Source organism: Phyllobates terribilis, unplaced genomic scaffold, assembly GCF_046119375.1.
Source record: "Phyllobates terribilis strain yellow unplaced genomic scaffold, ASM4611937v1 Scaffold_5150__1_contigs__length_53926, whole genome shotgun sequence".
NCBI lineage: Eukaryota > Metazoa > Chordata > Amphibia > Anura > Dendrobatidae > Phyllobates > Phyllobates terribilis.
This window is the reverse complement of record NW_027367898.1, coordinates 10,727-28,703: the sequence shown is the minus strand read 5'-3', so window position 1 is coordinate 28,703 and position 17,977 is coordinate 10,727. Positions and strand designations below refer to the sequence as shown.

At 33.5% G+C, this 17,977-nt stretch overlaps 2 protein-coding genes across 2 annotated transcripts; both read right to left on the bottom strand.

The window, feature by feature from the left end:
- Window positions 1-365: 365 nt before the first annotated feature.
- Window positions 366-2,308, bottom strand: LOC141249795 (uncharacterized). Its single transcript, XM_073669806.1, has 3 exons — window positions 2,296-2,308; window positions 1,556-2,096; window positions 366-714 (listed from the first exon to the last, which is right to left on the bottom strand). The coding sequence occupies exons 1-3, from the start codon at window positions 2,306-2,308 to the stop codon at window positions 366-368; spliced, it is 903 nt and encodes a 300-aa protein (XP_073525907.1).
- A 5,780-nt stretch (window positions 2,309-8,088) lies between these two features.
- LOC141249794 (uncharacterized) lies at window positions 8,089-10,090 on the bottom strand. Its single transcript, XM_073669805.1, has 2 exons — window positions 9,689-10,090; window positions 8,089-9,267 (listed from the first exon to the last, which is right to left on the bottom strand). The coding sequence occupies exons 1-2, from the start codon at window positions 10,088-10,090 to the stop codon at window positions 8,089-8,091; spliced, it is 1,581 nt and encodes a 526-aa protein (XP_073525906.1).
- Window positions 10,091-17,977: the final 7,887 nt, after the last annotated feature.

The following is a 17,977-nucleotide window of genomic DNA, read 5'->3' as shown; positions in this document are numbered from 1 at the left end:
CTTCAGTGTATCACAGACAAGGTCAGCCTGAGAGGTCGAAACTCTCTGTTCCATCATCTCAATTTTGTTATTCTTCAACAAATACTAGATTTCTTGTATATATATGCACGGGATGCTCTTGCATATCCGTAGCACTGTGGTTGGTCTCTTCTTAATGGGATCCCTAGTTTGTTTTACCTTTATCTGACCCACATAGGTCTATATATATATGCACGGGAATGGATCATAGATGCAAATCAACGGCCATTAATAAACTCACATATATACACCCACAAACCCAAAAGTTTAACATTACAAACCACACAAAAAACTGAACTTTACATACAAAAACTCAGTTCCGAAACATAACGAGCAAAACTCAATGATCAAACGGCCAACTGTTGATGATGGTGATGAGACGAAGGATTAGTCGCGTCATCCTGATGATCAACCACACTATTAGAGGCTGTAAAACACGATTGATGATGGATTAATCTCACCGAAGAAGATGAACAATGTTGATTATCAATAACCATATTATTAGGAGAACGATTCATTATCAAGGTGGGTTGGATCAGAAGCATTTCTCTATGGAGATAGTCATTGTAGCCATGAAATGTGGATGGAGATATGTTCAATCGGAACCCTAATCCGAATAGAAACTCAACCTCAAGGAAGTTCATCTCTTTTGTGCTTATTCCTCCTATTCTTGCATAGTATGCATTGTTGTAATACCTACAAAACCAAGGCCAAACTTTAGGTGATGTATGTATCAATTGGTTAACAATAAGACATGAATTAGAATATGTCAGTCAGCAAGTAAACGTATATATGATTGTGAATTATGTAATATTGGATTTTCATATTTGATTTATTTAAATAAAATATAACTTATTCTTTCTTATGATTTTCCCAAGTGAAGTTTCATTTTATCGACTATTATTATTACAGCTACAGTCGGTTAATTACTTAATTCTTAATCACTGGTGTTATCCTGTTGTAATTGATCAAGAAATCAACACAAAATTAGTTCCTTCGCTTTCACGGTGACGTTTCTGGGAAAAGAGGCTGATAAATAGTGTAGGAGACAGCTGGAGCTTACCTGGCAGATCAAGGGGCCCACCATGTCCATTGGGTTTGTGATTAAGACCATGGCATGTGAAATTACTCATTTTAGCACATTTTTTTGTCTTACATAAACTCAATCTTTCTGCTTTGGATGTCAAATTCCCCGCTAAAATATCGAATTCTGAGAATCAATTGTAAACTTAAGTCTCTCAGAGCAACCAAAATCACACGTTACTACTAACTAGTAACCACAAATGCCTTTTATCAGTTAGTAAAACTCCGGTAATTGCAATTACCTGAGTACTAAATCACTAATCTATATTATGAACTTTCATAATTAGCACCACTCAGCTCAACTAACATGCAAATTGCTTAATTACGTAATTCAATTTCCCATCCACCATTGACAATGACACAACACGAGATCACCTAATTATTTACTCTCCTAATCATGATTAGCTTAAAACCCCAATTTCATGAAAACAAACAATTTCGAATTTTTACTTACATGTCATCCATGAACTTAGCGGCGATCAGAACGCTGGTGATGAGGAGGCGGTGGATGTTAAGAGAATCAACGGCGCCGACCATCGGCTGTCGCTGAGCAAGGCGATCGAGGTAAACATAAGCCACCAGATAGCAGCTCTCGCTACAATTCGCGTACCTGAAAATCCTCTCCAGATAACTCCGGATCGAGATCGAAGGCAACGTGACGCCGTGAAATGCAGTCGGGTTCTGCATCGCCGGAGAGGCTTGCTCCCGGCGGCGTTCGTTGGACTCCGCTAGCCGCTCAAGTAGCGTGGAGAGGAAGCCGATAAGCCTCGGGGCGGTGTTCTGGATATCAGGCGCCAGCTCATTTCCGCGCGGGTATTCGGTCAATTGATTCTCCGCCATGGATGTGAATTCGAATAGTGGGGATTTGAGAGTTTTGTAGGTCAAGTTGAGTGTGGTGTCACAAGAGAAGGCAGAGTCTGGCGTTTTATTTTGGTGTTCACATAATGAGAAATGTGATGGCCATGGCCCCCTTCTACATTCTGCTCCCTTTATATCTACAACAAATAAAAATTTGAAGCAATATTACCAAAAAAGTATGCATAAATTAATTTTTTTATTTAAATGCCACTAATATATTTTTATTGGTAGCCTAATGTTTCTTCATGCCCGGATTTAGGATATTCGAACAATATATATATAAAGGTTATTATACTAAGGAAACGACTATATGTACTTCATTTTTTGTCTAAATACACTCCATTTGCATGCTCAAGTTAGGAGTGCAAGGTTTGCACGCCTAATTCGGACGTGCTAGGGGTACTGTCGGAAAGAGTAAAGTCTTTTGCACGCTCAGATGGGGCGTGCAAGTGGGGCAGTGCACGCCCAGATGGGGCGCGCTCTTTACTCCCCAGCCGGCCCTTGCACGCCTGAGTTAGGCGTGCAAAATATACGTTCTCATAATGCCCTTGCACGTCCAAGTTAGGCGTGCAATCCTTGCACTTCTAACTTGAGCGTGCAAAAAGGAGTGCATATGTACAAACAAGGGCGGATTTAGGGGGTATTAGGGGGACCCGGGCCCCCCGTTTATCCAATCCCGATAATTATATTTAGTGGGAAAAAAACGAAAAAATAGATATATTTTTAAAAAAATCCAATCTATAACAACAAAATTCTCTAGTTAAGGTGGTAAGCTCTCATTGTACTATGGAAAGGTCTTGAGTTGAAATCTCATATCCATCCAATCTCTCCTATTTTTGATATTTTATGAATAACTTTCACTATATTTTTACTAAATGATTATATTTATCCTTATAAATATGTATAGTAACCCCCCTTAAAAAAATTCCTAGATTCATGCATTCCTGTTATAAAATATATTCATTCGTCATATCTGTATGTATACCTTGTATGACTAGTGACTACTCATATGAAACATATAACAACTTTTACTTATAAGTAATAAAACATAAACATGAACACTACAATATATTTCATTTATGGGTCATATACGTTTTCGATGCGGACTAATTCTTTATGTGGACTCATTATAATTTATAACTAATGCACTTTTCAACATATTATTGGTGCACTTTTCAGTACACTATCTAATACCTATTGCATTACTCATTGTATTACTGGTGCACTTGGTAGTGCATTACTAGTGCACTCTTCAGTAGTGCACTGGTGTACTATTCTGTATACTATTGGTGCATTTTTAAGTGTAATGTACTTTTCAATAGTGTACTGATACACTCTTCAATATACTACTAGTGTATTCTTCAATAGTGCACTGATGCACTTCTCAATTTTGAGTGCACTACCGGTACACTCGCGACTGCACTCTATACTAATGTATTTGTACACTTTCTAGTATGCACACTGGTGCACAATTCATTAATACACCTAATTAATTTTCTTGATATGTATATATATTTCTCAAAGTTTGGACTTATATTTGAAACATAATTAGAAATATTTTCATAATCAAGTTTCAGAAAAGATGGAGAGCTAACAAATGGCATGCTAAAATTAGTGTTACGATTAAAAAATTGAAGATCAGGGGACTTGCTAATAACTCAGAACAGCTTTTGTTTCTAGATCCATATATTTACAAAAATAATTGTCAAACACATTACGGGTATTTTCTAGTAAGTAAAATTCCAAACTTTGTCGGGTTTGTTCTATTTATAACGTGATTTTGAAACCCTTTATTCTTAATTTATAAATTAATTATGAGATGAAGTAAAGGACGAAAAATATGTGACTGGAGCAGTATTAATCTCAGATATATGACGAAATGCGTGTCGGGTGCATGAGCAATTGAGCATATATTTACAGCATGTGGAGTTTGCAGTGTAGAAGTACTATCGAAGAGATCAAGCAAATTTACAAATTTTGCAGTATCTTGGATTTATTTTCACTGTATTCCTCGTCGATAATGACCAATTTGCTTGATAATATGGGGGGACCAATAACCTCGATCTCGAGTGAATTAACTTGAACTTTATTTGGCATATCAAGTAAAAAATGAGCTGAATTAGTAACGAAATATGAAGGTGAATTGAGTTTCACAAAGTGAAATTTATGATAAAAATAAGTGTTAATTTTTGATATATATCATCAAAAAGTTATTTATATACCATAAAATCATCTGTCATGAATTTATGAACGATTTTTTCCTCCATTATGAGAAACAAATACCCACAAATCTATCACTTTGTGGTATGCAAATCACCTTTTGCTGTGTCTACAATTTGGTAAAAGATAAATTGTGGAAAGAGGTACGAATTAAGCTATTTAGCCCTAATTATCTAACTTAAATTAAATATAGACCAATTAATCTTTGAAAGCGTCAAGCTAAGTTGATGTGTAAGAAAAATTACACTCGACCAGTTAAAATGAAAAATAAGATTTTTTTTAACAAACAACACAAAGGTAAAAAATGGCCTAAATCATTTAAGCGGATGATCTTTACAAAATCCCACACTCTGAAGGGGAATTGGCTATAGAGGAGATCTTGTCTGTCTACCATGGAGGTAAAAGAAAATCTATTAATCCCTTCCAATATCAGTGATGTATTCCATCTAGATTTAGAGAAAAAATCGGCCGCTTGGTTATCAAGACGTTTAGTGTGATTGAATTTGATCGCCTGGATAGTAGAGCTTAAGTTGTGGATGTCTTGAATGATTGAGTCGATTTCACAGGGAACCTTCCACATGCGTTTCAAACTGTTTATAACCATGAGATTGTCACCTTCAACGACGACAAAAAGGGACCCCAATCCAACAACAGTTTTAACTCCTGCAATAGCAGCTAAAGCTTCGACCTGGAGAGCATTTGTAACTTGAACTTCTCGAGAATCGACAAGGATAATTCTTCCAGATTGATCTATAATGATATAGGCTGAATATCCAGCATTATCTTTGTAAGAACCATCGAATTAAACTTTGATCCAGTTTCATGAAAGCCTCTGTCAGCCTTTACGGGACATGGAAGGCTTGCTCGCGGGAGAGCATAATGAGGAATCCTTAAACTGAGAGCTTCTAATTTCATTTTTTTTTTAAAGATTAAATTAAACCAGAACACTTGCGATGATATTATTAAACAAAGTAATTCTAGATTTTTCCTCATCTTTAAAAATAACATTATTTCCTCATTTCTGAAAAAAGGGTTCTAACAGTGATCATTGGATTTTACATCCACAATTGGAGTTGGGACCAGCAATTAGTCTTGATTAGGTAAAACGGATTGATCAGAACGTTCTAAATACGTACTTGAATTGCAGAATTAGAACTAACCAACTATTAGATCTAAACAAATCAAGTAAAAAACAGAGTTTGTTTATATTTACATGAATCGGTGATGGATCCTTGTGAGTTGTGGCGTGCAAGTAATACCAAACTGATCACAAAAAAGTAGCTCCATCTTTCCTGCAACCTTCATGATAATATATGTACCCACATAATCCACATTTCATTACATTCTAATATTAATTAATCTCATGAAAGCTAATCACAATCCACCACCACATGATCTCACATGCCTACCCATCTGCTTTACTTATAAAAATACAATTATACATACGACCAAATAAAGTTTTATACACATTATCAACACATCAACACACATAGCTTAAACTATTATATGTATATATTACACTCACGTGATTTAGATCTGATATTAATCAGCTGATTAAGTGATTAATTAATTGGGAGATAGATCACGGTTTATCATATAAAGCTGTCATTCAACATAGCAAGATTTGTACTGAGATCAGTACTATTTAGTGACAGCTCAGATTTGCAGTATTGTCGTTAACAATTGAAGATGTATGTTGTCAATATGACAATATATATGAAGTTTCACTTTTCTTAACTCATACGGACTATGTATCTTGAGTGAATAAAAAAACAACGTATAGATGAAGACCAATCAATATTATTTCATAAGTGTATCTAATGAATAATTAGAGACTTGCAATTAAGATAATGATTCGATCTCCTTCTTTAGAAATGTTATAGCATTATTGAACAGAAGTGGTTCATATGTCAACATTGGTATTGGCCTTTCTATGGTACATTTCAATTCTTTATTTATGAACAGTATTAGCAGTAATTCAAGTCTAATATCATACGAGTTAATTCAAGCAATGCACATTCAAAATAGACACAGTAACTCAAATATACAAACATAGGTTTCTAACCAGAACCAAAATTCAAAACATTTTTACACAATCAAAACAAAGCAAGCAACAATATAAATCATTTCGAACAATGAATCAAACGACGCATAAATCAAAAACCAAAATATATATATATATATATATATATATATATATATTCAAATCAAAACGAAAAGAAAGAAAGAAAATATGAGCATTATGTTAGGTTGTATGGGACATGTGATGGCCCATGTGAACTCACACCCCCTTTTGTAATTGAATCCATGCATTTCAAACGCTCTTTGTTGCTTTGCCAACATTAACCACTCTCTTTCCATGTTTCTTCATGCTTTCCATTCAATACCCATAAATAAGGTGAATAAAAGTTGATATGTTTGAATATATAACTTCAACTTTTAAGTTAAACTATATTTTAGCGCATTTTGTTAGCTGGGAATTATGTTTTGAAACATGCTTTGCGTACGGTAAGAGATTTTCTTTAGGATAATAGAAGTAGAAATGTTAAGTAGGTGGGTTAGTAGTAGGCCCAAGTGGCCCTCCTCAGTACTTAATAGTTGTAGCATACATGAGGTTGGGACTTGATGGAGCAACTAAAAGCGGCCCACAAATCTTGCAAAATATCTATAGAAATCTATACAGAATATTTTAAATTTGAATCAAAGATATAAATCTCAAAATAATAACTTAATCAAATGTATAGAAGCAGAAGGATCTCGCCGACAAGCTATGATCTCTTACTTATATTAAACCACAAATTTCTTCTAGATGGATAGATGTATTAGGTGTTTTAACATTGAGCAGGAGAAAATAGGAAAGAAAAAAGAGAGAGGAATGAGATGAGCATTTTGAAAGGTAACAATAAGGGTCATTTTGCAAAGTAACATTTTTAATAGATAAAATTAAGATTTACAGAAAATTCATTAGATCAATAATAAGACAAATAAAAAGGTTGCAAATTGGTATAATGACACTTGAGTTTGATGATACAAGGGGGTCATAAGACAAATAAAAAGTATGGAGGTCAGTTTTTAAAATACAAAATTGAAAATTTCTCTAATAAATAATAATCCTAGAAATTTATTGATCACAGATTTGGAAAAGGCGGCATATTCCCAAACTACAAACACCATACGGCAGGATATGACGATGACATAACATGAGGGATATTCTTTTGTTCTCCACATTTCTGTAATTTCTCAGATTTTTAAGAATACATCAAATCTATATTTTTTGGGGTAAAGGGGCATCATATCTATATGAGATCAGCGTTTACTTTCTTAGCTGGAAGTTCTAATCTTCCTTAGGACTAATAAGTTTACATAATACACCCCTAATTCACATTCTCACGTTTCCTTCCTGGACATGTGAATACCACTAGCTCAATAGAAAAAAATAATAATAGAATGTCGAGAAAAATGAGACAGAAACTAGCTGGTCAACTTCTACAGTCCACCTACACTTTAAAAGTTTGATTCTGACGCACTACGATTTTGGTCAACACTGATTTTTTCCAAGAATTGGAAGCGTTGATCTTTTCACAAAGATGAACAAACTAATTTTAATGTTCAATATAAGACCACAAGCAATTAACATGAAGATAATACAAAAGGAAGGATCATGTTAAGAACAGAGAAATGAGTGAAGCAAAACCGGACTTACAAAATAGTGCAGAAGATAATGCCATTCATTGAGCACCAGAAGAGAAGAATATTAATCCGTGGAAGACTTTGCCTCACATAGTCACAATCCACCATTTTCAAGAGCCTTCATCCCTGAGATTTATCTGCCCTGCTCAAGCTGTATGAATGACTGATTTACTGTTCCCTTGCTACCTTGTTTCATAAAGGGTAAAGAATGTTCACAGACTAAGTAACTGAAAGTAGCATTTCAGAATCAATATTCCCACTCCAGCCAGTTTCATCATCTGGGTCAGACTTAGGCAATTCATCATAAGAGAAGCCCATTTCCCTTAGCAATCTAATCATCTCCTCCTTACAACTTTCATCACTTTCCTGCTCACAAAGCTCCAAAAATGGCAACAGTTTAGCAGATCTAGGCCTCCAGTAGCCTGTGCTCTTAGCCTGTCTAAAGCAGTTTAACGCATCAGAAACTCTCCTTTGTTTGATATGATATTCAGCAAGAATCTCCCAAGTACTAGCAATCATCTTCCCTCCACCTTGTTCCATATGAGCAAAAAAACTCTCAACCTTCTCAAAAAGTCCCTCCTTCACATACCATTGTAACAGAATATTGCTAATTCTAGCATCATAGGCCGACTTCACAGTAAACCACTCATTATAGAAATGCTCAGCTCCTTCAATATCACCAACCTGGACAAGAGAATGAACCATTGAATGATAACCCCAGTTTGTCATCATCTCAAATTTTGATTTATACATGTTCCATACACGATAAACCTCTTCCTTCTCTCCCACGCGCCCATACAAGTTTAAAAGATAGTGATAAGGTGAACGATTTTCCCCATCGAGTTTCTCCTCAAGGCTTTTCATGCAAGCTTTGGCTTTTTCTAGCTTCCCCAGGCTAAGATACAGAGTAGCCATAGAGCTGAATGTGGTCCAATCAGGGAATACGTATTGGTTCTGTTCCAATTCTTGAAAAACCTCTTCAAGACCAATAATAGAACCCTGGGAACCTCGAGCATATAGCCAGATATTGTAGGAGTATAAGTCTAATCTAATTTTGCACCTCTTCATATCTGAAACTATCTCCTCAACTTTGTTGTATTCCTTGAGTTTCATATACATAGTCATCATACGATTAAATGAAAGAGGAAATGAAGCCAAACCTTCCTTCCTCATTTTGTCCATTAATACTTCTGCTCGTTCTTTACTGTTTGCCTCCACATAGGCATTTAGTAGGGCTCCATAGAGTCTCCGTTCTTTCTTATCATCAGGAATCCTTGTGAAGAAATCTTCAGCTGATGAAATACCATGCACTTTTGCAATCAAATCCAGCTTGACTGCCATGTCACTACTATTGAACAGATCAAACCTCTCCGGCCTGTTACTCATCCAGTCAAAGACCTGCATGTAATCCTCACAATTAGTATATAGCACATGTAAAACAATAAGCATACAAAAGAAGTCCAGACAAAAAGGCATGAATGAATACTTCCTCCTAAGTCTTAGCAAGTCTAATAAACAAAGCCTGCATCATTATACAAGTCAACTCATTATCCACGGACTTGGAGCAACCTAATTTCAGCTACATCATGCTCATTCTGCTAATGAAGAGCTTTCAATACTTGCACAGTAGTACCAACATCTTTACTTGCAGTTCTGCACTTCAATTTAAACATTCATCACAAACAACAGTCTATCATACTGCACCACACACCTCATTGAACAAAACTCAGAAGAAAAGCACATACAACGTTCAAAGATGTCATAACAAATGCAAAAAATGAAATGAACTCACTGCAGTCTAATTTCTCAGTATTCTTACCTCGAGAGCATAATTATACCTCCGAAACTTCCTGAGATTCTTGACGAACACAAAAAGCTCGTGTTTCTCGAAGGTCTTGCCATCAATTTCGCACTGGTTCAAAACACCAGAAATTCCGTTTCCCGAATTCTCCAGCAACCAAACCTTATTGTATATATCCTTCCATCTAATTACCGGCCTCGACTTATTATCGCCGGTTGTTGCGGTGTTTCTAAACGCAGCACAAGACAGCAGAAATGGAGTGGAAATTCTGACTGAGCGTACAGGCAGAAGACTAACACCGGAAGCAGGAGAAGATGAGGTCAAATTTGGGAGAGAAGACGAAGAAGGAGGAGTTGAGGTGGTTTGGAGAAGAAATTGAACGTTAGGGTTTTGAGGGAAGGAGACACAAGTTTGAAGCATTTTTGTTGATGGTGGTGATGGTCGACACTCTGCTCAGTTCCCTCCGTTATCAACTTCGGATTTCAGAAATTGAGGAATGATATACTTTTCAACTTCCTTTCTTACCGCAAATGAGATAAAATGGGCCTCTTAGTTTCACATTCCATTAAATGTCAATTTGGGCCTTGAGGCCCTATAAAACCGGATTATATGAAAATAAGCACCTTTCCCCTATAAATGACCGAAAATCACACAAAAATATTACTTTACAAGCAACTAAACAAATCACTGGTTTCGAAAAACAAAAATAAACAAGTCATTGTCCAATTTAGAGAGTTGTGTGAATAAAGTGCGTAAGTAATTGAAGTAACCTGCACCCAAAAAAAAAAAGTAATTGAAGTAACATGTAATTTAAATCTAATAGAAACTAGGTTGTACCTTTGCACGGACTTTGTTATTTTTTATATTTTTTACATTTAGTGTACCCTATTTTATTTGATATGTGTTTGTCCGTAAAAATATTTGTCTTATTGAGTTATTGTTATACAAAGATATTTGATAGAATATAGACTATATTGTATTAATATATCTAGAGTTTTCATCCATGTGTAGTGATTATTAGATTATTACTATTGCTTGTATGCATCTATTTCTTTACTCTACTTGAGCTGTATTATCTAGTATTACTATTGGTTTCTAACTTTGTATGCATCATTATGTTTCATATTAGTGTAATCTTACTAAAATGAAACACATAAGATGGTGTATGTGTGTGTGGTGGGGGAGGGGGCTCTAGGAGAATCATGTACCCTATTACGTATAAAAAAGGACAATAGAAATTATATTAACAAGTGGATAAACTGTGAAAACTTTATTAGTCTCTTCTCGAACTATAAGCTGAATCACCAATAAAATCTTTAGTTTTATTGTGCATTTGAAATTGTACTACAACATTAATATTATAGATATCAGAAATTGTAATACACAAATATCATACCTTGTGGTAAGGATGAATTTTTATATGAGAAAACTTAAAATTAATGTAATTAGGATTTATGCACCCGATTTCTTCTCTTGTTAGAGTACCCAATACCTAATAGTAATTAGAATGAGTACAATCTCTTAATTAATCACATTCTTTGTACGAACTTAAAAAATGTATGCTTTGCGAAGTTTCTAGTAAAAAGAAATTTAATATAATGAACTCAACAAGTTGAGCAACTCTAAAAAGGGGTTGATAAAAAAAGAAAATAAATTTGTAAATTTTTAACATAAAAGGACAAAAATAATTAAAGAATCCAAATATCAAGTCAACAATCACACAACCAGCAGACCATATATCAATGTTTTAGTGTACTCAGTTTTACCAAATATAAGTTTTGGTGCTTGATAATATGTATATGATATTTTTGGCACTCCTTTCATCCGTAAATTGAGAAGTACAGATGAATCAATGGTGAAAGATATGTTAGGAGCACATGAAGGAAATGTCATGAAGCACTTAGCATGCCTATTCGCAATGAAATCAATGGAAAAATTTGATCAGTCATTCAATGAAAATTATAGTAGTGAAATGTTGAGAGCAACAAGTCTTACTTGAAATACTTACGACGAAGACCCTTGTCCAACAACACGCTCAACCATATAAGTAATGTTATGAAATCATAGTACACCAAATCGCATTGTTCATACAACAACGATTATAAAATAGATTCATAGATGAATGGAAAAAAATTATCTGCTCTGGTTGACCATCTGAAATGGATAATGAGGATTAAGCCTAGTGTTAAAACATATTGAAGTCCAATATGCGTATCGTTCATCTATAGTAGGTGAAAGGTTTAGTAACCTCCGAGAAGCTTTTAATTGCATTTGTATTCAAAGGTTGGTTTTATAGCATATTTAAGCCTAATATATGTAACGTTCATCTATGATAGATCAAAGGTTTTGTAACCTTTGAGAAACTATTAATTGCATATGTTTTCAAAGTTTGAACAAAAAAAGAAGAAAAAGTTGTTAATCAACTTAAATTAGATTGGATACTACATAGATTGACATCAAGTTGAGTTTGGAAAACAGATGTCTCTTCTAGTAGAATCATGGACTCTATTACATATAAAAAATGACAATAGAACTTATATCAACAAGTGGATAAACTATGAGAACTTTATTATTATGTCTCTTCTTGAACTATAAGTTGAATCGCTAATAAAATCTTTAATTATTTTGTGCATTTGAAATTGTACTACAACATTATTATTATAGATATGAGAAATTGTAATACATAAATGGCATACCTTGTGGCAAGGATGAGTTTTGATACGAGGGAACTTAAAAATTAATGTAATTAGGATTTATGCCCCTGATTTCTTCTCTTATTAGAGTACCCAAGACCTAATCCTATTTACAATGAGGACAATCTCTTAATTAATCACATTCTTTGTGTGAACTTAAAAAATGTATGTTTTTGCGAAGTTTCTAGTAAAAATAAGTTTAATATGATGATCTCCACAAGTTGATCAACTCTAAAAAGGGGTTGATAAATTTTTGTTGTCAATGTTTAGAATAAAAGGACAAAAAAAATAAAGAATCAAAATATCAATTCAACAATCACACAACCAGCAGACCATGTATCAATATTTTAGTGTACTCAGTTTCACCAAATATAAGTTTTGGTGCTTGATAATATATATATGATATATTTGGCACTCCTTTCATTCATAAATTGAGAAGTAAAGATGAATCAATGGTGAAGGAGATGATAGGAGCACATGAAGGAACTTAGCTTGCATACTTGCAGTTGAAATCAATGGAAGAACTTGATGAGTCATTCAATTGAAATTATAGTAGTAAAATGTTGAGAGCAACATGTCTTGCTTGAGACACGTACTTTAAATTATATTTGAGTCTCCTTTTACTCATAAATTGAGAAGTAGAGATGAATCAATGGTGAAGAAGATGTTAGGAGCACATGAAAGAAATGTCATGAAACACTTGCATATTCACAGTTGAAATCTATGAAAGAACTTGATCATATTGAAATTATAATAGCGAAATGTGGAAAGCAACATGCCTTACTTGAAATACTTACAACACCGGAAGACCCTTGCCCAACAACACGCTCAACCACATAAATAATGCTATGAAATCATAGTACACCCAATAACATTGTTCATACAACAACGATTATAAATATATTCAAAGATGAATGAAAAAATTCTTTGTTTGATCATCTGAAATGGATAATGAGGATTAAGCCTAGTGTTAAAACATATTTAAGTCCAATATGCGTATCGTTCATCTATAGTAGATGAAAGGTTTTCGTAACCTCCGATAATCTTTTAATTGCATCTATATTCAAAGGTTGATTTTATAGCATATTTAAGTCCAACATATGTAACGTTTATCTATGGTAGATCAAAGGTTTTGTAACCTCCGAGAAACTATTAATTGCATCTGTTTTCAAAGGTTGAACAAAAAAAGGAAAAAAGTTGTTAATCAACTTAAATTAGATTGGATATTAGATAGGTTGACACCAAGTTGAGTTTGGAAGCAATTAATACTTCGAAAAGCTCAACTTTATTAGTATTATTATTATTATTATTATCATAAATAGATTATTATTATTATTATTATTATTATTATTATTATTATTATTATTATTATATTTATTGATTTTATCCCATCCAACACTAATGGTGAAGGGGGGAAGGAAAAAGATAATATGAAAATAGAGATTATAGATAGATTTCGTATATACATTTTATATATTAGAGATATATTTTTATAGATGTTTAATGATTTATAAACTTTATGCTATAAGTATTATAATAAAATTAATATTAGATAGATATAGAACATATGGTAATTTGTGTGGAATTTAATTTTATAAGAGTAAGGAATACAACGAGGATAAATAATTTAATAAGAGATTTATTGGTACAATAAAATATTTTGGTCAAAAAATATAATTAACATGTTAGGGGTGATTATGTAATTAGCTTGTTAAGAAGTAAGGTTAAAATTGAAAATGTGGTGGTTGATTTGAAGATAATTAATGGACCTCCAACTCAACTTTTATAGTATACTAGAACTTTCGGGCTCGTGCTACGCACGGGCCATTGTTTCTTTTTTGTATTTTTTTGTTTGTTTCATTTATTTTATCGTGTATTTTTTTATGTTTTTCTTACCTTTTCTTTTTCTTGCCCTAGTGGTTTTATTGTATTATTTTTTCTATAAAGAATGATAATAAATTAAAATACTATATAAATATTATTATGCTGGTTTTATTGAAGTTATATTTTGAATCTTTCAAAAACCCTATATAATTGACCTAATTAAAATGTTTTCTATACAAAATAATAATACAATTTAAAATACTCTATTAAAAATTTTAATCTAGTTTTATTCGACCTATATTTAGAATAATCCACCAACCTTATCTAATTTAGGTCATGAAAATGATAATCATTTACTTTTTCTGTATATAAGAGTGTTTATATTAGTGACCTAACACTAATAATTGTCCCTTTTTTATATTCTTAGTGGTGTACTTATTCTTGTTGTGTAAATTGATTTGAGACAATGGTCACTTATTTTGATATTTTATAAATTTTTATATCGTTGTACTTCATGATATTAGATACCGTAATATATTTGTCTACTAATTCTCATTGTTTTGCTTGAACAAAACTTATGAACATTCCAGCAACCCTATCTAATTTAGGCCAATAAAATGATAATTATTTACTTTTTTATATGTATAATTGTGTTTATATTAGTCAATCAATATAATTTTTTTTCCATATTGTTAGTGGTGTAGTTAATCTTGTTGTGTAATTTAATTTGAAACAAAGATCACTTATTTCAGTCGTCTTTTTATTTTGATGTCTTTGTACTTCATGATATTAAATATCGTTATATATTTGTCTACTCAGTCTAATTTTTTTCCTCGAACAAAACTTAGAAATCCGTTTATTTGAATATACAATATTACGTTGTACCATGTCGGTTGATAAGAAAAACATAGAAAAAAAACTACACAATAAAATAAAGGAAACAAACAAAATATATGAAAAAATGGAAGATCCTAGTAAAAAGGCAAAGTAATGTGTATTTTGGTGTACCGTATTCCATTGTGCATCATGAGCACAACCAAGGTAGAGCAATTGAGTCAGTGCCTTGTCCTTTGATGGTTGTGGAGCTCCAGCGCGGTTCATTGTTTCAGACTTGTTCCTTGTTGCTGCATTGTAGAAGAAGGAACTGAGGTGAGTATGATCTTGAGGGGTGTGTTTGTAGGGATATATATTCACATCCGTGGTTTAGTATTGTGGAAGTTGAATAGTTTCTGAAATCCCATGATTGATATTTTAATGGTGATTTCCCAAAAGCCATATTTGATATCTTTAATGGTTATTTAGGGAATATAGCGTTTAAGTTGACTGAGGATCTCAATGGTTCGATTTATTTAATGTTTGTTTTCAATCGGTTTTCTTTATACTTTAATTGTGATTTATGATGTAGGACGATTAAGTTGAATGTGGATTGGAATAGTCTGGATACAATGAAACGCATTAAGAAGAATTGGGTTCTTCAATGGGGGCGGAAGGGAACAATATAATTCAAAAATCTTTAATATTATTTAACGACAAATATAAATTCATTTTTAATTATTTGAAATCCCCCTAATTTTGTATATACAAACTTTTATTTTCCATGAATGCATAAATATATTGTAATTAGCAGCGAAACGAAAAAAAAAACAAAGAACAATCATACTTACTATATGTAAATGAAATAAAAATCATACCAGGACTCTTCCTTTGGTGCATAATAAATGTTTGTTTGGGCCAAAAAAAATAAAATATGGATTTGTGTGTTTGAAAAATAAATTTTTGTGTTGGATTCTCTAAAGCCAAAGCAAGAAATTATTCATGTATGTAATAAATATCAATCAACTACACATTTATGATTTTTGTCCAATGTTAACTTTACAATATATTAGATTAGATTAGATTTGTAAAGTAATGTAAATTCAGGATTAAGGATATTGAAAATTAAATGAGGAATGCGGATTGTAGCGGAGATTCCAGAGGCGAATACAAAACTTTGTCTTTAATTTTGTAAATACTCCGTTAGTGAGACGGTTACCGGTGGTCCGAATCCCATGATACAACTGCGAACTTCTTCGGACTGCTACACTCATAACCAAAGCTTGTGAACCAGCGCACTACAACGAACTCTCAGACTCGATGAACAACTCAGAGGAAGAGGTTATCAGAGAATCGAGAGGAAAGGTGAAAACTTTGTTGTTTTCTGATATGTCTAGAATGAGACCGAGAGATCTCTATATAGAGATATTCGGTTCCTCGGAGATTAATCCACAATAGGGTCAAACGTAACCGCTTCGTATTAAATAGGGTTAAACGTAAACTCTTCATATTAAATAAGGTCAAACGTAACTACTTCATATTGAAGAGTTTCCTTGGAGATCAATCCACATGTTCCTTGGAGATCAATCCACATGTTCTTTGAAGATCAATCCACGAGAAATATATAAGATAAATATTTAAAAGATATGAGATATTATATCTTAAACCCAAAGTGTTACTTTTGAACCCTGATTTCTCATTCCAACGAAACTCGATTTTAACGTATTAATATGCTACGGGTATGCACTCGCGGAGACGAAGTCAACACTCCCTTATTCTGGCACTACCGATGGCCGAAACACATCGCAAATGTGCCTAGAAGTATGAGCAAAATAGTTGTTCCAACAATTCCCCACATGAATAAAAATAATTCTAAACATATGACGACTCGACAAAAAGACTTTTGAGAGTACGAACGAGGAATTACTGCATCTGGAATAGTAGCAATTTTTTAGCCTTGAACCACCCATACTGAATAGCTATCGGATTTACTTGTCCAGGTGGTGAACGCAATGTCTTGAACCACCCAGGCTTTGATGTAAACCTAGACAACAACTATTACACAGTTTCATCCTCTCACATAACTAGGTTCTCCAATTTTATTCATTTTGGCCTTGAACAACCCTGGTTACTCATTATTGAACTTGGAGAATGCAGCCTCACGACGTTCATCTAGAAACGGTCTCATTTCACACTCACTTAGGTGATTGACCATAATAGGTATCTTGTTATACCTCACCCTTTTTTGAGAAAAGGTTATGGAATTATTAAAAGTTAAGCTTATCCTCAACGTAGCACTTGTTGTGTTTGTCCCATGATGCAACCCTATAACTTTTGGTTCATCGTAAGTAGTTCAATAAACTAGTTATCCATTTCCACTGTGTTTGTCCTGGATTATTGTTATAGTGACTAGTACATTTACCGAGTGCGCTAATTCAGGTCGTGTATAGTTGGTCAAGTACATTAGACTATCAATTACCCGTGCTTATTCCACATGTAGTACTCATTCACCTTCATTCTTAGTTAGATGAAGATTAAGTCCCACATGTGTTTTTGCCGTCCCACTTGAGTGAATCTTGAATCTCTTGTGGGTTTGAGACAAGATAATCCCTTCAGAATGTCTAATGATTTTGATCCCTAGTATCACATCTGCACAACCCAATAATGAGCATATCATCCACATATAAACACAACAGAATGTATCCGTTAGTGTAGGATCGTTGATCTTTGCTTAGGTCGCGACTAGAGCGACCTTGAGGTCTTTAAGTTAACTTTGTTTGATCTTGAGGATCTTTAATGTGCGGAAATAAACTTAATGACACAGTGTTCTGCAAACAAACTCGTATATTGCTTATCAATCCTAGTTACAGTCTAGTTTCATACACAATAAAACTTCTAAGTAAGCTAGATCTCTAAAGCAACTATACTACTCTCTCTCACTTGTTTACAACGCCTGATTTCGACTAAATTCCTCTCT

What these genes read in the sequence shown, in the direction of transcription:
- LOC141249795 (XM_073669806.1), bottom strand. An exon ending in GCTAAGTTCATGGATGACAT is followed by an intron (nt 715 to 1,555) that starts GTAAGTAAAAAT and finishes TTGGTTTTGTAG; the next exon opens with GTATTACAACAATGCATACT.
- LOC141249794 (XM_073669805.1), bottom strand. Translation starts at nt 10,090, where the DNA reads ATGCTTCAAACTTGTGTCTCCTTCCCTCAAAACCCTAACGTTCAATTT. An exon ending in GGTATAATTATGCTCTCGAG is followed by an intron (nt 9,268 to 9,688) that starts GTAAGAATACTG and finishes GATTACATGCAG; the next exon opens with GTCTTTGACTGGATGAGTAA.